The 22,962-nt window shown below is 42.9% G+C and overlaps 1 protein-coding gene across 2 annotated transcripts in view; it reads right to left on the reverse strand.

Moving 5' to 3' along the window:
• The window catches only part of LOC110494415 (C-Maf-inducing protein), a 37,429-nt gene extending 16,260 nt beyond the window's left edge, over positions 1 to 21,169 (reverse strand). The window contains exon 1 of one of the 2 annotated variants that reach the window (XM_036953831.2): positions 20,327 to 21,169. In XM_036953831.2, the coding sequence (XP_036809726.1) occupies positions 20,327 to 20,647 (321 nt within the window). In that variant the 5' untranslated portion in view covers positions 20,648 to 21,169. Of the gene's footprint in view, positions 1 to 18,950; positions 19,361 to 20,326 lie in introns of those variants that run through there. The other variant, XM_090205693.1, reaches the window with a different exon arrangement.
• Between the last annotated feature and the right edge of the window lie 1,793 nt (positions 21,170 to 22,962).

The raw sequence follows: 22,962 nt of genomic DNA on the forward strand, positions 1-22,962 counted from the left end.
AAGCACACCATGCGATTGTTAGGTCAGTGCCTAGCCACGGAAAACCATACCTCTCCTTGGTTGGAAAATGGCTGTGTCACAAGTCAGAAATAGCATTAAAATGAATCACTTACCTTTGATGATCTTCATCTGATGGCACTCCCAGGTCTCCATTTTAGACAATAAATGTTAGTTTTGTTTGATAAAGTTTCTTTATGTCCAAATACCTCCCTTTTGTTTGTGCGTTTAGTCCAGTTATCCGAATGCACAAAGCGCACTTACAAAGTCCAGACGAAAAGTCAAAAAAAGTTCCATTATAGTTTGTAGAAACATGTCAAATGATGTATATAATCAATCTTTAGGATGTTATCATATATCTTCAATAATATTCAAACCGGACAATTCCTTTGTCATTAGAAAGAAAATGGAACGGAGCTCATGCTCACGGCCGGGCGCGACAAACTCGAGGCTTTCAGCCTGACCACTGGTTGAAACAGCTCTTATTCGCTCCCCTTTCACAATAGAAGCCTGAAACAATTTTCTAAAGACTTGACATCTAGTGGAAGCCTTAGGAAGTGCAATCTGAACCCATAGACAGTATATTGGATAGGCAATCACTTTAAAAAACTACAAACCGTAGAAAAATCCAACCAGGAAGTGGGAAATCTAAGGTTGTGGCTTGCCATATGAGTTCTGTTATACTCACAGACATTATTGCAACAGTTTTGGAAACTTTTGAGTATTTTCTATCCAAATATACTAATTATATGCAGATTCTAGCTTCTGGGCATGAGTAGCAGGCAGTTTACTCTCGGCACCTTATTCATCCAAGCTACTCAATACTGCCCCCCATTTCCAAAGAGGTTAAGGAGCACGGTTTGGCGGGTCATGTTTCGGAGGACGCATGACTCGACTTTCGCATCTGCGATGAGAGAAGATCGTAATTGTGTCGCAATTGGATATCACGAAATTGTGGAGAAAAATAGTCTAAAAAATATTAATAAATACCCGGTCTATACAGTGGGGCAAAAAAGTATTTAGTCAGCCACCAATTGTGCAAGTTCTCCCACTTAAAAAGATGAGAGGCCTGTAATTTTCATCATAGGTACACTTCAACTATGACAGACAAAATGAGAAAAAAAATCCAGAAAATAACATTGTAGGATATTTAATGAATTTATTTGCAAATTATGGTGGAAAATAAGTATTTGGTCACCTACAAACAAGCAAGATTTCTGGCTCTCACAGACCTGTAACTTCTTCTTTTAGAGGCTCCTCTGTCCTCCACTCGTTACCTGTATTAATGGCACCTGTCCACAACCTCAAACAGTCACACTCCAAACTCCACTATGGCCAAGACCAAAGAGCTGTCAAAGGACACCAGAAACAAAATTGTAGACCTGCACCAGGCTGGGAAGACTGAATCTGCAATAGGTAAGCAGCTTGGTTTGAAGAAATCAACTGTGGGAGCAATTATTAGGAAATGGAAGACATACAAGACCACTGATAATCTCCCTCGATTTGGGGCTCCACGCAAGATCTCACGTCATGGGGTCAAAATGATCACAAGAACGGTGAGCAAAAATCCCAGAACCACACCTAGTGAATGACCTGCAGAGAGCTGGGACCAAAGTAACAAAGCCTACCATCAGTAACACACTACGCCGCCAGGGACTCAAATCCTGCAGTGCCAGACGTGTCCCCCTGCTTAAGCCAGTACATGTCCGGGCCCGTCTGAAGTTTGCTAGAGAGCATTCGGATGATCCAGAAGAAGATTGGGAGAATGTCATATGGTCAGATGAAACCAAAATAGAACTCATCGTGTTTGGAGGACAAAGAATGCCGAGTTGCATCCAAAGAACACCATACCTACTGTGAAGCATGGGGGTGGAAACATCATGCTTTGGGGCTGTTTTTCTGCAAAAGGGACCAGGACGACTGATCCGAATGAATGGGGCCATGTATCGTGAGATTGAGTGAAAACCTTCCATCAGCAAGGGCATTGAAGATGAAACGTGGCTGGGTCTTTCAGCATGACAATGATCCCAAACACACCACCCGGGCAATGAAGGAGTGGCTTCGTAAGAAGCATTAAGGTCCTGGAGTGGCCTAGCCAGTCTCCAGATCTCAACCCCATAGAAAATCCTTGGAGGGAGTTGAACGTCCGTGTTGCCCAGCAACAGCCCCAAAACATCACTGCTCTAGAGGAGATCTGCATGGAGGAATGGGCCAAAATACCAGCAACAGTGTGTGAAAACCTTGTCAAATGTTTTCTGTAAGTCTTCACCTCTGTCATTGCCAACAAAGGGTATATAACAAAGTATTAAGAAACTTTTGTTATTTACCAAATACTTATTTTCCACCATAATTTGCACATAAATTCATTAAAAATCCTTCAATGTGATTTTCTGGATTTTCTTTTCTCATTTTGTCTGTCATAGCTGAAGTGTACCTATGATGAAAATTACAGGCCTCATCTTTTTAAGTGGGAGAACTTGCACAATTGGTGGCTGACTAAATACTTTTTTGCCCCACTATATCTCCCAAGCCTATTCAATACTGTGCTCACCTTGTTAAATGATCATATCCCATGTGTCTTGATAGGATGTTTATATCAACGTATCTGTCGATGCATGTCATTTGACAAAACAAAAAAAACTGACAATTCATTCATTGTGAATTCAAGAATGTATAGATAATCCAATATTGCCAGGTCCTTTTGCATTCTGATGCAACTAAAAGATGCATGAAATCACCTATTCACAATATGCAGCATCACATCTCTCCTTCCATTATATAGCCATTATGGGTATTGCTAGCCAAGTACTCTCCACCATTTTCTAATTAGCACATGTTATAAACATTCTAGACCAGTAGATGGCAGTTGCCTCTGGGTAGCTTGTATGAAGGATATACAATTAATAAATTCTCAATTGCAGCCTGAAACTGAGTGATTTAGAGAGGACACAGTGGTTGAAAGGCACATAACTTTGTAACACAGCATCAGTCTGCAGAAGGTGAGATATTGGAGGCGCATTATCAGGCATGACCTAGTGGACTGAAGGTGAATCAATTCAAGCTGTGACTGGTGTATGGGGACACCTCCATATACTGATTGTGACTTGCACAATGTGTGGTTTGATCTAATCAGAGATACACCAGAGACAAGCTGTAGTGGATGTGCACGTGTATGCAACCTTTACCCTGTTCTCTTCTCTCACCCAATAAACATTTGACACTGTGGTTTCCTCTTTGCCAATTCCTTGATCAACTTTACACCGACTGTGGTTCTGTTGTACTAGTAATACTAGCAGAGTACTTCAGGAAAGTACTTTCAACATTCGGGCTCCCGAGTGGCGCAGCGGTCTAAGGCACTGCATCACAGTGCAAGAGGCGTCACTGAGATGCCAAGTTAAAAGGTGGTCAAAAAAATAAAAATAATAAATTGCACAAATGTAACAATTTATAATACATATCAAAAAATATTAAATACAATTTTTTGGGGGCATTTGGAAGATAAGATCAAAGTGGAATAGATTATGGGATACAGATCAAATTGATCAAGCATTGCATTATACAACGCTGGAAAATAACCATTACATAACTAATGGAAATATATGACACTTGGCTTAGATGTATTTATCCTGAACTAGGCAAGTCAGTTAAGAACCAATTCTTATTTACAATGACGGCCTACCCCGGGCCAGCTGTGCGCCGCCCCATGTGACTCCCAATCACGGACGGATGTGATGCAGCCTGGAGTCGAACCAGGTACTGCAGTGACGCCTCTTGCACTGAAATGCAGTGCCTTAGACCACTGCGCCACTCGGGAGCCCTTGATAACACATTGATTACATTTTTTTTTAAGAATATGATTGTGCAAACATGACTTCCCAAATTTCATGCAAATGGCCACTGTACTGTGTCAAAATGAATGATGCAGAACTGTGTTAAACAGCTGCACACACAGTAGAGCTACTGTGACAAAACAGGTTACTATTATTACTACAGTAACTTCCCTCCATAATAATAAGGAACCAAACAGTAGGTTGTAAATGACCCACCAGGCTGCTGTCTCAAACAAGCTATTGTGAAGGACTGAAGGACCCTGTAACTGGGATTTCACTATGAACATTACAAAACAACAAACACAAAACTAAATAAATCTAAACGGTATCACGTTGGGACATGTACTGTGAGATCTGTGACAGAGACAAAATAGAGCCCAGTCAGGACCTCACCACAGCTGCGTTTCCAAAGGCTCTCATATGATGAGTTCTCCTCATGCCACATTAACCAGCTTACTGTCCTTTCTTTCACCCCTCTGTTACTCCCTCACTTAGAAATACCAAGGATCCCATGTACTGTATTGTGTCAGAGTATTGGATACACAAATACATACTGAACAAAATATAAAATGCAACAATTTTGAGTTACAGTTTATATAAGGAAATCAGTCAATTGAAATAAATTCATTAGGCCCTAATCTATTGATTTCACATGAATGGAAATAAGCCCACTCACCTGGGAGCCAGGACCACCCACTGGGGAGCCAGACCCAGCCAATCAAAATGAGTTTCTCCCAAAAAAATGCTTTATTACAGAAAGAAATACTCCTCAGTTTCGTCAGCTGTCCGATTGGCTGCTCTCTCACAATCCTGCAGGTGAAGAAGCTGGATGTGGAGGTCCTGGGTAGGCGTGGTTACACATGGTCTGCGGGTGAGGCCGGTTAGACTTACTGCCAAATTCTCTACAACGATGTTGGAAGCAGCTTATGGTAGAGAACATTAACATTACATTCTCTGACAACAGATTTGGTAGACCTTCCTGCAGTCAACATGCTAATTGCACGCTCCCTTAAAACATCTGTGGTAGGCCTCCCGGGTGGCGCAGTGGTCTAAGGCACTGCATTGCAGTGCTAGCTGTGCCACCAGAGATTCTGGGTTTGAGTCCAGGCTCTGTCGCAGCCTGCCGCAACAGAGAGGCCCATAGGGTGGCGCACAATTGGCCCTGTGTTGTCCGGGTTAGGGAGGGTTTGGCCAGCAGGGATATCCTCAAACTAACAGGGATATAACAACTTTGTGCACAACATTTGAGATGAATAAGCTTTTTGTGTGTATGGAACATTTCTGGGCACTTTTATTTCAGCTCACGAAACATAAGACCAACACTTTACATGTTGTGCCAAGCACACGCACTGTCGTGGATGCAAGGTACGATCACTTCTGACACCAATGTAATGAAACAGCAGGGAGCAGGTCTCGAACCCATGACCTTCGAGCCCGAGGTCCGGCGCGCTATCGACTGTGCTGTAAAAGCATGCTCGTGCGGCAGAGTCGATTTCTGCGCTTATAAACCCAGGGTCGTTACAGTATATTTGCTAGCACCTGCTCCAGTGTTACTGTACAGATTGGGTTACAACAAAAAAGGTGGCAAGCTCAAACTTACAGTAGTTTAGTACAAGATGGCACAGACAGACACGTCACCCGGTTTCTAGTTCCTAGCCACGTTTGCATTAAAACATTTTTTTTTTAAATTAAGTATTATTTCAGGGTAGCCTAGTGGTTAGAGCGTTGGACTAGTAACCGGAAGGTTGCGAGTTCAAACCCCCGAGCTGACAAGGTACAAATCTGTCGTTCTGCCCCTGAACAGGCAGTCATTGAAAATAAGAATTTGTTCTTAACTGACTTGCCTGGTTAAATAAAGGTAAAATAAAAAAATAAAAAAAAAATTATTTCTTACATTATTTGCTCAGAATGTTTCCTACAGCCAAAAACAACATCTGGACATCAATCCGCGGTCACTCACCAAAATGTTGACTTCCTTGCCCTGGATCCTTTTTGGACTTACGCGGTAGCCTCATTCACCCCGAGAGCTAAACCAAAACGGCAATGCCGGAGTAAAACACATTTCACTGCATCTATCCGGTGTACACTACATTTCAAAAGTTTGGGGTCACTTAGAAAATGTCCTTTTAAAAAAAAAAAAAGCACATTTTTTTGTCCATTAAAATAACATCAAATTGATCAGAAATACAGTGTAGACAATGTTAATGTTGTAAATGACTAATGTTGCTGGAAACGGCAAATTTATGGAATATCTACATATGGGTACAGAGGCCCATTATCAGTAACCATCACTCCTGTGTTCCAAGGCACGTGTTAGCTAATCCAAGTTTATCATTTAAAAAAGGCTAATTGATCTTTAGAAAACCCTTTTGCCATTAAGTTAGCACAGCTGAAAACGGTTGTGCTGATTAAAGAAACAAAACTGGCCTTCTTTAGACTAGTTGAGTATCTGGAGCATCAGCATGTGGGTTTGATTAGATTTCAGGCTCAAAAATGGAAACAGAAACAGATCTTTCTTCTGAAACTCAGTCTAATCTTGTTCTGAGAAATCACAGCTATCCCATGAGAGAAATTGCCAAGAAACCATGTCGCAGACACTGACACCTCACTCAAACACTAACCACATTCTTTGCCCGCCTTAAGGGAAAAAAAAGAGCCGCAGACGTGACCCCTAACGCTCGCGAGGTTTGTGTGATCCCCATCTCCGTGGCCAACGTGAGTAAGATATTCAAGCAATGCTGTTCAACTACAGCTTAAACTTCAAAACCATAGAGCCGTCCAAGCTCATCACTGAACCCCTCTCTGTGCAACTGGGTCCTAGACTTCCTGAAGGGCCGACCCTAACTAAGTGTTGAAGATAGACAACAACACCTCCGCCACACTGATCCTCAACACAGGGGCCCCCCGAGGGGTGTGTGCTTCTACCCCTCCTGTACTCCCTGTTCACCCATGACAGTTTGGCTACTCATGTCTCCAACTCAATCATCAAGCTCACTGATGACAAGTGGTAGGCCTGATTACCAACAACGAGACAGCCTACAGGGAGGTGAGATACCAGGTGGAGTAGTGCCAGGAACCTCTCCCTCAATGTCAACAAAGCGTAGGAGCTGATTGTGAACACGCCCCATTGACATAGACGGAGCTGCAATGGAGAGGGTCAAAAGCATCAAGCTCTTTCACGTGAACAAAAACTGAGGACCTGAAATTGTCCCTCCACACATTGACAACATGCATCACCGCCTGGTATTGCAACTGCACCGCCAACAACCGCAAGGCTCTCCAGAGGGTGGTGCAGTCGGCCCAAAGCATCTTTTGATCATCTTTTCTTTCCTGCGAAGGGTGCTGTAGATGTGCTGGAGGGCGCACTGTGATGCTTTGGGCCGACTGCACCACCCTCTGGAGAGCCTTGCGGTTGTCGGGGGTGCAGTCGGCCCAAAGCATCACAGGGCGCCCTCCAGCACATCTACGGCACTATCCCAAAGCCTAGGACCAAAAGGCATGGAGAGGCTGCCTTTAGTCATTACGCCCCCAGCCTCTGGAAAAGCCTGCCAGAGAACCTGAGGGGCTGAAAATGTGGACATATCTAAAAGAGATCTTAAAACAGAATTGTAGCTTAGCTTTTTCTTAGGGTGCTTTAGTTATTCAGTGCGTCTTTCTTTAGATTTTTATATTATGTTTGTTGTATAATAAATATTTCAGCTTTTATTTACATTGTTTTTTTCCCCTGTAAAGCACACTGCATTGCATTCCATGTCTGAAATGTATAAATAAAGCTTGATTTTATGTATTATCATACTGTTCCATCTCTCACCCCGGGATATACGGTATTACCGGTTTAATACATAGGGGGGTGCCAAAAACTCAAAGCCCATTGGGTGTCTATTACCAGAATACTAACAACTTTTGCACATTTCCATTGAGGCTGCTAGCTTGATATGCTAACGAGCACAAATGAAAATAAACAATCCAGCTCATACATATATTAGGTAGGCACTAACGAATGTAGTTTATGGTGAGTTTGGACATTCACAAGAAAATGTGAACGAGAGACATTGTGCAAATGAACAACGTTTTGAAAGGCTGGGCATGGCTCACAACACCATTATCCCAGAAACCCTAGACCCACTCCAATTTGCATATCGCCCTAACAGATCCAGAGATGATGCACTCCACACTGCCCTTTCCCACATGGACAAAAGGAACACCTATGTGAGAATGCTATTTATTGACTACAGCTCAACATTCAACACCATAGTGCACTCAAAGCTCGTCACTAAGCTAAGGACACTGGGACTAAACACCTCCCTCTGCAACTGGATCCTGGACTTCCTGTCAGGCCACCCCCCAGGTGGTAAGGGTAGGTAACAACACATCCTCCTCAACACAGGGGCCCCTCAGGGGTGCGTGCTCATTCCCCTCCTATACTCCCTGTTCACTCATGACTGCACGGCCAGGCACGACTCCAACACAATCATTAAGTTTGCAGGTGGTAGGCCTGATCACTGAAAACGACGAGAGAACCTATAGGGAGGAGGGCAGAGACCTGGCTGTGTGGAGCCAGGACAACAACCTCTCCCTCAACGTGATCAAGACAAAGGAGATGATTGTGGATTACAGGAAAAAGAGGAGCGAGCATGCCCCCATTCTCATCGAGGGGGCTGTAGTGGAGCAGGTTGAGAGCTTCAAGTTCCTTGGCATCCACATCATCAATAAAATAACATGGTCCAAGCACACCAAGAGAGTCATGAAGAGGGCACGACAAAACCTATTCCCCCTCAGGAGACTGAAAAGATTTGGCATGGGTCCTCAAAAAGGTTCTACAGCTGTACCATCGAGAGCATCAGGGTTGCATCATTGCCTGGTATGGCAACTGCTCGGCTCCGACTGCAAGGCACTAGAGGGAGGTGCGTACGGCCCAGTAGATCGCTGGGGCAAAGCTTCCTGCCATCCAGGACCTCAAGACGAGGCGGGGTGTCAGAGGAAGGCCCTAAAAATTGCCAAAGACTCCAGCCACCCTAGTCATAGACTGTTCTCTGCTACCGCACGGCAAGCGGTACCGGAGTGCCAAGTCTAGGTCAAATAGGCTTTGAAACAGCTTCTACCCCCAAGCCATAAGACTCCTGAAATGACTACCCAGACTATTTGCATTCCACCCCACCCCCCTTTGACACCGCAACTACTCTGTTGTCATCTACGCATAGTCACTTTAATAATTCTACCTACATGTACATATTACCTCAACCACCCGGTGATCCCGCACATTGACTCTGTACCGGTACCCCACTGTATATAGTCTTGCTATTGACTGCAGGTATTTACTTATATTGCTACAAATATTAAAATAAAAAGGAGTAGTTTCAAAGGTATTGATGGTATTGAAAAAACATCAAGTGGCTATTTCCAAACACCCCGGTATATGGTACAGTGGGAAGGTATTCAGATCCCTTGACTTTTCCCACATTGTTACATTACAGCCTTATTCTAAAATTGATTTTTTTTAAAGAATAAAGTCCGCCAATCTACACACAATACCCCATACTGACAAAGAGAAAACAGGATTTTATAAATGTTTGCAAATTTATAAAAATTACTAAAACAGAAATAGGTTATTTACATAAGTATTCAGACTCTTTGCTAGGAGACTGGAAATTGAGCACAGGTGCATCCTGTTTCCATTGATCATCCTTGAGCTGTTTCTACAACTTGGAGTCCACCTGTGGTAAATTCAATTGATTGAAAATTATTTGAAAAGACACACACACGTCTATATAAAAAGGTCCCACAGTTGACAGTGCATGTCAGAGCAAAACCCAAGCCATGATCAAATCAAATCAAATCTTATTTGTCACATACACATGATTAGCAGATGTTAATGCGAGTGTAGCGAAATGATTGTGCTTCTAGTTCCGACAATGCAGTAATAACCAACAAGTAATCTAGCTAACAATTCTAAAACTACTACCTTATAGTTACAAGTGTAAGGGGATAAAGAATATGTACATAAAGATATATGAATGAGTGATGGTACAGAGCGGCATAGACAAGATACAGTAGATGGTATTGAGTGCAGTATATACATATGAGATGAGTATGTAAACAAAGTGGCATAGTTAAAGTGGCTAGTGATACATGTATTACATAAGGATGCAGTCGATGATATAGAGTACAGTATATACATATGAGATGAATAATGTAGGGTATGTAAACATTATATTAGGTAGCATTGTTTAAAGTGGCTAGTGATATACTTTACATAACTCCCATCAATTCCTATTATTAAAGTGGCTGGAGTTGAGTCAGTGTGTTGGCAGCAGCCACTCAATGTTAGTGGTGGCTATTCAACAGTCTGATGGCCTTGAGATAGAAGCTGTTTTTCAGTCTCTCGGTCCCAGCTTTGATGCACCTGTACTGACCTCGCCTTCTGGATGATAGCGGGGTGAACAGGCAGTGGCTCGGGTGGTTGTTGTCCTTGATGATCTTTATGGCCTTCCTGTGACATCGGGTGGTGTAGGTGTCCTGGAGGGCAGGTAGTTTGCCCCCAGTGATGCGTTGTGCAGACCTCACTACCCTCTGGAGAGCCTTACAGTTGTGGGCGGAGCAGTTGCCGTACCAGGCGGTGATACAGCCCGACAGGATGCTCTCGATTGTGCATCTGTAGAAGTTTGTGAGTGCTTTTGGTGACAAGCCGAATTTCTTCAGCCTCCTGAGGCGCTGCTGCGCCTTCTTCACGATGCTGTCTGTGTGCGTGGACCAATTCAGTTTGTCTGTGATGTGTACGCCGAGGAACTTAAAACTTACTACCCTCTCCACTACTGTTCCATCGATGTGGATAGGGGGGTGCTCCCTCTGCTGTTTCCTGAAGTCCACAATCATCATCTTAGTTTTGTTGACGTTGAGTGTGAGGTTATTTTCCTGACACCAAACTCTCGTCGTTGTTGGTAATCAAGCTTACCACTGTTGTCGTCCGCAAACTTGATGATTGAATTGGAGGCGTGCGTGGCCACGCAGTCGAGGGTGAACAGGGAGTACAGGAGAGGGCTCAGAACGCACCCTTGTGGGGCCCCAGTGTTGAGGATCAGCGGGGTGGAAATGTTGTTGCCTACCCTCACCACCTGGGGGCGGCCCATCAGGAAGTCCAGTACCCAGTTGCACAGGGCGGGGTCGAGACCCAGGGTCTCGAGCTTGATGATGAGCTTGGAGGGCACTATGGTGTCAAATGCCGAGCTGTAGTCGATGAACAGCATTCTCACATAGGTATTCCTCTTATCCAGATGGGTTAGGGTGCAGTGTGGTTGAGATTGCATCGTCTGTGGACCTATTTGGGCGGTAAGCAAATTGGAGTGGGTCTAGGGTGTCAGGTAGGGTGGAGGTGATATGGTCCTTGACTAGTCTCTCAAAGCACTTCATGATGACGGAAGTGAGTGCTACGGGGCGGTAGTCATTTAGCTCAGTTACCTTAGCTTTCTTGGGAACAGGAACAATGGTGGCCCTCTTGAAGCATGTGGGAACAACAGACTGGGATAGGGATTGATTGAATATGTCCGTAAACACACCGGCCAGCTGGTCTGCGCATGCTCTGAGGGCGCGGCTGGGGATGCCGTCTGGGTCTGCAGCCTTGCGAGGGTTGACACGTTTAAATGTTTTCCTCACGTCGGCTGCAGTGAAGGAGAGTCCGCATGTTTTAGTTGCGGGCCGTGTCAGTGGCACTGTATTGTCCTCAAAGCGGGCAAAAAAGTTATTTAGTCTGCCTGGGAGCAGGACATCCTGGTCCGTGACTGGGCTGGATTTCTTCCTGTAGTCCGTGATTGACTGTAGACCCTGCCACATGCCTCTTGTGTCTGAGCCGTTGAATTGAGATTCTACTTTGTCTCTATACTGACGCTTAGCTTGTTTGATTGCCTTGCGGAGGGAATAGTTACACTGTTTGTATTCGGTCATGTTTCCGGTCACCTTGCCCTGATTAAAAGCAGCGGTTCGGGCTTTCAGTTTCACGCCAATGCTGCCATCAATCCACGGTTTCTGGTTTGGGAATGTTTTAATCGTTGCTATGGGAACGACATCTTCAACGCACGTTCTAATGAACTCGCTCACCGAATCAGCGTATTCGTCAATGTTGTTGTCTGACGCAATACGAAACATGTCCCAGTCCACGTGATGGAAGCAGTCTTAGAGTGTGGAATCAGATTGGTCGGACCAGCGTCTAACAGACCTCAGCACGGGAGCTTCTTGTTTTAGTTTCTGTCTGTAGGCAGGGATCAACAAAATGGAGTCGTGGTCAGCTTTTCCGAAAGGAGAGCGGGGCAGGGCCCTGAGATTGTGTCGCGGCACAGATGTGGGGAAGGGGACCAAAACAGTGCTGCAGCCTTGATGGTCCAAAAACAGTGGCTTCCATCATGCTTAGATGGTGGTTCCAAACTTCTTCCAAGACTCTTCCTAGAGCTGGCCACCCGGCCAAACTGAGCAATAGGGGGAGAAGGGCATTGGACAAGGAGGTGACCAAGAACCCGATGGTCAGTCTGACAGAGCTCTAGACTTCCTCTGCGGAGATGGGAGAACCTTCCAGAAGGACAACCATCTCTTGAGAACTCCACCAATCAGGCCTTTATGGTAGTGGTCAGAAGAAAGCCACTCCTCAGTAAAACATAACATGACAGCCCAATCGGAATGCGCCAAAAGGCACCTAAAAACTCTCAGACAAGAGAGTAAAGAAAATAAGAAAATTTAAGAAATAAGATAAGAAAATCTTGGGTCGTCCAACAGCCTTAGTTGAGCAGTAGACAAAAAAATATCACGGTGTACTAGACACCTGTCTGAATTGCTCCTGTCTGATTGGACTGATCCATTATGGAGGCCGTGGGGGTGGCATAGTCCATCAGTCCAAGACATGTTACTGAAATTGTATAGGATTATATTACATAATAACCATTGTGCAACACCAATAAAAAAATATTATTTTCTACCAAATGCAATCTCCCTCTTTGTGGTTAGCGGTCACTGTCCACGGTTCTGAAACACATCAGTGCGCTGTTGAATTGGCGCCTTTTCCTAGAACATGTTGCTATGTGCATAATAGCAAAGTTAACCAGCATATTGGTGTTGAGAACAATACCGTGGAGGCAGCAGCAGAATGAGGAGATGAGAAAACAGCCCTTGCCTTATTGTCTAAGAAAAGTGAGGAGAAATTAAACCCAAACATAATTAGGTGTATAATAAATATCTTAACTGTTAAATGTGCCTGGCTTTATAAATCGTCAATATATCTACAGAAATAAGACAGATCCTGCTTCTGTTGCCTGTTGAGTGTTTAATAGCCTACTGACTCCGTAAGCACCAAACCTCATGCAACGACATGTCAAGTAAATAAATGTACAAAGTTGGCTGTTTTTAAATCTTCGTTTTGCTGTAAAAGGCTTTACACTTTTTTCCCGTTAGAACAGCCTCTGTTCCAAAAATAATTAAAAATAATGATTATTTTTCCTTTATCTCCTTATTACTATTATATATATTTTTTTTAAATGTAATTTTCTTTTAATGAACTTCACCCCGTTTTCTCCCAATTTCATGGTATCCAATTGTTTTTTAGTAGCTACTATCTTGTCTCATCGCTACAACTCCCGTACGGGCTCGGAAGAGACGAAGGTTGAAAGTCATGCCCCCTCCGATACACAACCCAACTGCTTCTTAACACAACGCGCATCCAACCTGGAAGCCAGCCGCACGAATGTGTCGGAGGAAACACCATGCACCTGGCAACCTTGGTTAGCGCGCACTGCTTAGTATAGCAGCCTTGTATAACCACCATCGAGCTGTAGAAATTAGAGCACATCCCGTTTAGTCTTAATATCACCTATACTTCTATAGGCTACTGTATCAATCAATCATTGATTCATGTCATCAAAGCATACAAGTTAATCATTCATTTAGTTTTAAAATAAAATAAAGTGAGCCATGAATAATTACCTTAAGCAATAAATAAATCGTTCCATTTTGGGAAATAGCATTCATAAATATACTTGAAAATCTATGGCAAAGCCCGAAAATGGCTGTCCTAGCAAAGATCAACAACAAACTTGACGAAGTCCAATCCAGGTGTGCAAAGCTCTTAGAGAATTACCCAGAAAGACTCAGTTGTAGTCACTACCAAAGGTGATTCTAACATGTATTGACTGGGGTGTGAATAATTATGTAAATGAGATCTGTATTTAACTTTCAATAAATTAGCAAAAATGTATAACATGTTTTTATTGACATTATTGGGTAGTAAACAGTGGGGCAAAAAAGTATTTAGTCAGCCACCAATTGTGCAAGTTCTCCCACTTACAAAGATGAGAGGCCTGTAATTTTCATCATAGGTACACTTCAACTATGACAGACAAAATGAGAAAAAAAAAATCCAGAAAATCACATTGAAAATCCTACAATGTATTTTTTCGCAAATTATGGTGGAGGTGTGTTGGGTCATTGTCCTGTTGAAAAACAAATTATAGTGGGACTAAGCACAAACCAGATGGGGTGGCATATCACTGCAGAATGCTGTTAAGTGTGCCTTGAATTCTAAATAAATCAGTGACACCAGCAACGCACCCCCACACCACCTCCCCCATGCTTCACGGTGGGAACCACTCATGTGTAGATCATCCGTTCACCTGCTCTGCGTCTAACAAAGACTAGGTGATTGGAACCAAAAATCTAAAATTCGGACAAAACTGACCAAAGGACAGATTTCCACCGGTCTCATGTCCATTGCTCATGTTTCTTGGCCCAAGCAAGTGTCTCTTTATTGGTATGCTTTAGTAGTGGTTCCTTTGCAGCAATTTGCCCATGAAGGCCTGATTCACGCAGTCTCCTCTTAACAGTTGATGTTGAGATGTGTCTGAACTCTGTGAAGCATTTATTTGGGCTGCAATTTCTGAGGCTGGCAACTCTAATGAACGTATCCTCTGCAGGAGAGGTAACTGAGTCTTCCTTTTCTGTGGTGGTCCTGAGAGCCAGTTTCATCATAGCGGTTTATGTGACCACACAATTTTCCAGATTGACTTCATGTCTTAAAATAATGGAATGTTATTTGGCTTCGCTTATTTGAGCCTTTCTTGCCATAATATGGACTTGGTCTTTTACCAAATAGGGCTCCCTTCTGTACATCGCCCCTACCTTGTCACAACTCCACTGATTGGCTCAATCGCACTAAGAAGGAAAGAGATTCCACAAAAGAACTTAAGAATCTCCAATATTACATATTTTTTTATTTGTTTAACACTTTTTTGGTTACTACATGATTCCATATGTTATTTCATAGTTTAGATTTCGCGTAGGTATCCAAACTTTTGACTGGTACTGTATATATTTAAGAAAATGCAAATAGTCTGGGTAGCCATTTGAAAGCTGTTTAGAAGCCTCTTGGACCTAGATTTGGCACTCCGGTGCCGCTTTCCGTGCAGTAGCAGAGAGAAAAGTCTATGACTAGGATGGCTGGAGTCTTTGGCAATATGTAGGGCCTTCCTCTGACAACGCCTGGTATAGAGGTCCTGGATGGCAGTGATGCAACCGGTCAGGATGCTCTCGATGGTGCAGCTGTAAAACCTTGAGGATCTGAGGATTCATGCCAAATATTTTCAGTCTCCTGAGGGGGAAAAGGTTTTGTAATGCCTCTTCACAACTGTCTTGGTGTGCTTGGACCATCTTAGTTTGTTGGGGATGTGGACGCCAAGGAACTTGAAGCTCTTAACCTACTCCACTACAGCCCCGTCGATGAGAATGGGGGCATGCTCGGTCCTCCTTTTCCTGTAGTCCACAATCATCTCCTTTGGCTTGGTTACGTTGAGGGAGAGGTTGTTGTCCTTGCGCCCCACGGTCAGGTCTTTGACCTCCTGATAGGCTGTCTCATCGTTGTCAGTGATCAGGCCTACCATTGTTGTGTCATCAGCAAACATAATGATTGTTTTGGAGTTGTGCCTGGCCATGCAGTCATGAGTGAACAGGAAGTACAGGAGCGGACTGAACACGCACCCCTGAGGGGCCCCCGTGTTAAAGGATCGGTGTGGCGGTGTGTTGTTACCTACCCTTACCACCTGGGGGGTGGCCCGACAGGAAGTCCAGGGTCCAGTTGCAGAGGGAGGTGTTAAGTCCCAGTGTCCTTAGCTTAGTGATGAGCTTTGAGGGAACTATGGTGTTGAATGTTGAGCTGTAGTCAATAAATAGCATTTTCACATAGTTTGTCCATGTGGGAAAGGGCATAGTGGAATGCATGCAATAGAGGTTGAATCATCTGTGGATCTGTTGGTGCGGTATGCAAATTGGAATGGGTCTAGGGTTTCTCGGATGATGTTGATGTGAGCCATGAGCAGCCTCAAAGCATTTCATGGCTACAGATGTGAGTGCTATGGGTCGGTAGTCATGTTCAGAGACGGGGACTATGGTGGTCTGCTTGAAACATGTTGGTATTACAGTCTCAGAGAGGTTGAAAATGAGAGAGGTTGAAAATGTCAGTGAAGACACTTGCCAGTTGGTCAGTGCATGCTTGGAATACACGTTCTGGCCCCCAGGTCGTCTTACCAGAGGCTGCTGTTCGGTCCTGCCGATGGAGTGTATAACCCGCCAGTCGTATGTTCTTAATGTTGTCGTTCTTCCACGACTCGTTAAACATAAGATATTACAGTTTTGAATGTCCCGTTGGTAGGATATACATACTTTCAGTTCGTCCCATTTATTTTCCAGTGATTGAACGTTAGCTAGCAGAACGGAAGGCAAGGGCAGATTAGTCACACGTCGCCTGATCCTCACAAGGCAGCCGGATCTCTTTCCGTGAAACCGACATTTCCTTTTCCAGCGATTCACGGGGATCTGGGCCTGGTCAGGTGTCCGTAGTATATCCCACGCGTCCGACTCATTGAAGAACTCTTCACCCAATTTGAGGTGAGTAATCCCAGTTCTGCTGTCCAGAAGCTCTTTTCGGTCATAAGAGATGATAGCAGCAATATTATGCACAAAACATGTTACGAACAATGCAAAAAAACAAAATAGCATGGTTGGTCAAGAGCGGATAAGACGGTAGTGCACCCTCCGGCCCTAATCTATTGATTTCACATAACTGGGAATACATATGCATATGTTGGTCATAGATACCTTAAAAGAAAGGGGCCTCAGGATCCCATCACAGTATTTCTGTGCATTCAAATTGCCATCGATAAAATGGAATTGTGTTCATTGTCTGTTGGTTATGCATGCCCATACCATAATCCCACCACCACGGGGCACTCTGTTCACAATATTGACATCAGCAAATTGCTCGCCCACATTACGCCATACACATAGTTTGCGGTTCTGAGGCCGGTTGGACGTAATGCCAAATTCTCTAAAATGAGACAACATTAACTCGGGCAACCGCTCTGGTGGACATTTCTGCAGTCAGCATGCCACCATTGCACACTCCCTTAAAACTTGAGACATCTGTGTCATGGTGTTGTGTGACAAAACTGCTGATTTTAGAGAGGCATTTTATTGCCCCCAGCACAAGGTTCACCTGTGTAATGATCATGCTGTTTAAATCAGCTTCTTGAGAGGGCTCCCGAGTGGCGCAGCGGTCTAAGGCACTGCGTCTCAGCGCTTGAGGTTCGAATTCAGGCTGTGTCACAACCGGCCGTGATTGGGAGTCCCATAGGGCGGCACACAATTGGCCAGCGTCGGCCATCATTGTAAATAAGAATTTGTTCTTAACTGACACGCCTAGTTAAATAAAGGTTAAAAATCAAATATACCACACCTTTCAGGTGGATGGTTTATCTTGGCAAAGGATAAATCCTCACTAACAGGAACGTAAACAAGTTCATGCACAACATTTTAGAGAAATGTTTTTTAGTGCGTATGGAACATTTCTGGGATATTTTATTTCAGCTCATGAAACATGGGATCAACACTAGAGGTTGACCGATTATGATTTTTCAACGCCGATACCGATTATTGGAGGACCAAAAAAAGCAGATAACGATTAAAATCGGCCCATTTTTATATATGTAATAAATAACAATTACAACAATACTGAATGAACAATGACCACTATTATTTTAACGTAATATAATAAAGAACATCTATTTAGTCTCAAATAAATAAAACATGTTCAATTTGGTTTAACTAATGCAAAAAGTGTTGGAGACGTAAAAGTGCCACGTAAAAAAGCTAACATTTAATTAAGTTCCTTGCTCAGAACATGAGAACATATGAAAGCTGGTGGTTCCTTTTAACATGAGTTTTCAATATTCCCGGGTGAGAAATTTTAGGTTGCAGTTATTACAGGAATTATAGGACACTCTCTCTCGATACCATTTGTGTTTGATATACCTTTGACTATTGTATGTTCTTATAGGCACTTTAGTATTGCCAGCCTAATCTCGGAGTTGATAGGCTTGAAGTCATAAACAGCGCTGTGCTTCAAGCATTGTTAAGAGCTGCTGTTTGAATGAACGCTTATGATGCCTGCTGCTGCTGCCTACCACTGCTCAATCAGACTTAATTCATTATAATAAATACAGAAATACGAGCCTTTGGCCATTAATATGGTCAGATCCGGAAACTATTATTTTGAAAACAAAACGTTAAGGAACTAAATATTACTGTTACATTTAACAACCTAAAATGTTATGTCATAATTATGTACAATTCTGGCAAATTAATTAGTCTTTGTTGGGAAAAAAATTGCCTTTCAGTTTGCAACGAGCCAGGCGGCCCAAACTGCTGTATATACTCTGACTCTGCTTGCACTGAACGCAAGAGAAGTGACACAATTTGCCTAGTTAATATTGCCTGCTAACATGAATCTTTTAACTTCATATGCAGGTTAAAAATATATATAATTGTGTTTTGATTTTAATTAAGGCATTGATGTTCATGGTTAGGTATATTATTGCAACGACTGTGCTTTTTTCGCAAATGCACTTTTGTTAAATCATCACCCGTTTGGCGAAGTTGAAGTAGGCTGTGATTCAGTGATGAATTATCAGGCACCGCATTGATTATATGCAACGCAGAACAAACTAGTTAACCTAGTAATATCAACCATGTGTAGTTAACTAGTGATTATGTTAAAATTGTTTTTTTATAAGATAAGTTTAATGCTAGCTAGCAACTTACCTTGGCTCCCTGCAGCCACAAGGTCCTTTTGATGTTGCACTCGCGTTACAGGTCAGCCTGCCACACAGTCTACTCGTGGATTGCAACGTAATCAGCATCCAAAAAGGCTGATTGTCAAGTTCTCATAACAATCGGTAAGCAGCCATGCCAATTAATCAGTCGACCTCTAATCAACACTTAACGTTAATGTTTTTGTTCAGTGTATATTTAAAACCCATATTCTTAGAAATAACTTTAATCTATGAGCTACGCTTTTTGACGGAAAATGAGGCGACCACTCGTGCTAATTAGCTATCTAGCACACCCCGAATACTAGTGTCAGCATCCTCGGGAAGTGTAGCGGAAATGTAGTTTCATCGGGTGGAGACACCCATAACCTAGCTGTATGGATCTGCGCAAAACTGCCAGTTAGCATCTTTTTTTATTTGAAGGATTCCTTCTCACTTATGAAAGATAAGGCTTTTGAAGGATATGGCCCTTATCCCAAGCAATGATTATTGAGGTTTCTAAATGTTAAAAGGGTTGTAGTTCACGAGGCAGTCGTGGAAGAAGCTAATGGCATAGAACTGTAGGGTGAAGGCAGAATGCCATCTAGAGTTTGAGAGCTAGGCCTACACCCCCTAAATCACAGTTGGTGTCAATTCAGTGAATTCAGGAAGTGCATTGAAATGTAATGCCTTAATTGATAAGTGCATATTGTTTGAGTATTTTATACATGAATTGGATTTCAATTAACTTATTGAATGTACTAAATTAAACTAAATTGACCGCTGACATGCTACACTATTCTAGGTGACAAATCCATAGGCGGCAGCTGTTGGGAGATCAATAACAGTAGACCCAATTCAGCTTCCATAGCCTATAGAAAACGTAATCAAATAAACTTACGAGCGTGCTAGCCATCTCGCTGCTCACAAAACAATGTTATATATACACACACACACACACCACAATTTGCGCTCTTATCAAATTACACGCCAGTGCTTGCCTATGTAGCGCAACAGTAGGACAGCCATGTTTGATTAAACAAATAGTCCTAGAGATTATCAAATGGTATTTGAAAAACGTAGCCAGCTAGAATAAAAGCACAGCAAATAGTCGTCCGAGGATGCGTATAGGTGTAGCGACTAAACTGTCACGGAGGAGGGAAATAAAGCAACAATGTTGTGATCACATTATCAGCTGAGCAAATGGAACATGGAAGGTAACAAAGGAAACGCTACATGTTCAACAAATATTGGCTACATTTCTGCTGTTAGTGACATACAAGTCAGTCGTCGTGCTTAATCGATGATCCCAAGTGAAAACAATGTCACCCACCCCCTCAAAAAATACATTAGGGCCTTTGGAAACAGTTAACTACAGTAGCAACTCACCGTCGCAGACGCCAGGCTGCTGTCTGTCAAGGTGAGGTGGTGCGGTTCCCATCTCCGTAAGAATTTTGAGGTTAGAATTTTGCTGAGGAAGGTCCGAGGGTGTTTGACCACACACACCTGGATGTCCCCCTCCTGTAGTAGTTTATATCGCATCCCGCTGCTGCAATGTTGCAGGGTTCTCTTGCACGGCCCGGCGCATAATTTATTATTATTCCCCTCCAACGGCACAGACATCTCTCCAAGCAAAGGCTTGCTCTCCTCAGATTGATAGAATTGGTTATTATGTAGCTCGTTTCCCCCACCGCTGCTGTTAAAATCCATATTTATTTGGTCGCAAAAATTATCTTAGGAGGTAACTATGTATTACTTTTAGTAGTTAAAAAAAAAATATATATATATATATATATATAAAAAGGAAAGCCGGCGGTGTGTAGATTGTAGGGCTTGGGAGCAAAACTACAGCGATGCGACCTCAATAGTTAAAATGGTGTTGCGAGCGGAAAACAGACACGGCGGAGACACTGACAGAAAAGCCATGAACGAATCTTTGGTGGGGGTATTTCACGACGGAGCAGTTATTGTGTAGGCAAATAATCCTTTATCCGTACAAAGCCCACTACAACGTCGCGTTTTGCTCCCCCAACGATCTATTCAATATGTTTGGGCCATTGCCAGCCCCAGTTCAGCTAACATAATCCATAGATTTAACTCATACTAATCACGTAGCTCTGATACAAAAGACCCAAATCCAAAAGGCGACGGTTTTTTGTCTTTAAATGTTCATTGGTAAGGTTCCCTTTTCGGTCTTCCTCTATCTTCGCAAAATAACTTCGATAGAGCCACTTGGATTGGTCCTTTCTCGTTCATGTGATACCAAAGTGACGTCAATGGGGAGGCAAGCGGATGCGCTGTAAGTCTTTTAGCTCCACTGTCTGCTGTCTGTGCGATAGGAGGGCAGTTTCCTCAATACAAAAATGGAGGACGTACGACAAATGCTAATTATCTCTCGTCTAGCAGTGCCGTCTCCATTTTTGTTGAAGACGGCGTTTGACACAAATCTATCAGTCTATTCAATAAATGTTGCTGGGATCATGGGCCTTAAGAATCATAAGACCTGATATGATACTGAGGGCAACATATGCGAATATTTAATGTGAGGAAGTCGTCCTATTTAATTAGTTGTCGGTACAGTTTAAATTGCAAACAGAAAAAGGCTTATTTTCCATTTTATTGCTAAATATTTTGCATTTTGATGAACACTAGGCTACAATAAGCATGAACCACAAACAGTTTCCCTTTAACTGTGACCTCAACGTTGGTACTTTGCAGAAATTATTGATAAGCATCCAAATTGTCTGGTTGGGGAGTGCACAACACACCCCATTAAAACTGTTTCAGCAGTGGGTCAGAGACTACCAGTATCCATGTGTCCAGATTTCACCTAAGAAACAGTTGTTACAAACCCACTGAATATGACAGTCTATGTTGACAAGACTAGGGGCATGCTGAAGAGCATATTGAGTAGAATAAGTATTGCAGAGATAGAGTAACCATACACTACTGTCATGAGCAATTGTACCTGTTCTCTTCATTAAGTCAGTCTTTATACAACATTTTCAAACTGTTCTATTTGTGGGGACTCAGTAGAAAGAGCTTGAGACGTACTGTATCTTGGGCACTCATTATCTCATGGGTCACACTGTCGAAAACAAGCTCTAAGATCGCCTGACCACTGAGTTTGATGCTCCAACTGGGAGCTGAACACATTTCTCAGAAAGTTTTTCCATTCCAACCACTCCCATTACTTAACTTGACCACGACATTGCAGATGTGCCTCAGCCGCTCATGCCTGAATGTTAAGTAAAGCTGAAAGTGAAAGAAAAACAGTGACTGTCATGATGCAGTTTTGAAATGTCAGATATGAGGAACTTTAACCCCATATGTAGTGTCTTTTAAAATGATCCACCACACTGAAATGCAACGATGAAGGCCTACAAACAAGCTCAACACCTTATGGAATAACATGAGGTTTCTTAATGTCTGTGGAATTAATTACTTTACAATCTGCATTATTATTTTAAAAAAATATTATGCTCAATGTAAATCTCAAACAGGTTTTGTCAATGCAGTGTAGTGCGCTGGTGGCTTTCTGATAGGCTTCCCTTCACATGCCACAAGTCTTTTCTAGTGGAAGTTCAGTGGGCAGTGCTCCCAGCTGAATCCCAGCCTAAATCCTGTGTCCAAACTGCAGCAGAAGCAGTAGTCTCTCAGGGCTCAGTTTAACATTAGCCACTCGGTGTTGAGTCACAAGACTATAGTTAAATTGAGAAAGTCATGAGAGCAGCTTGGTTAACTCCATCCTGATTATCTTCAGTAAACTTGTTGTCTTAATCCGATGCTTGCCCCTCATCTAAGACACACACAGTTACAAGTCAACAGTGTCACTGAATCTGTAACAGTTTACCAAGAAAATCTGTTTCCGAGAGATTAAAACAAACAATTACCCAAATATAATGGATTATTTGAGGAATACCTCTTCATTTTCTCCTGAATCCTCTGAAACATAAAAACAAAACTCCAACACCCTGAATGCTACTTGATTTAAACCAGGGCTGAAGTCACAGAGGAATAACTAC

This window comes from Oncorhynchus mykiss, chromosome 2 (genome assembly GCF_057628025.1).
Source record: "Oncorhynchus mykiss isolate SJ-2025 chromosome 2, ASM5762802v1, whole genome shotgun sequence".
NCBI classification, from domain to species: Eukaryota; Metazoa; Chordata; class Actinopteri; order Salmoniformes; family Salmonidae; genus Oncorhynchus; species Oncorhynchus mykiss.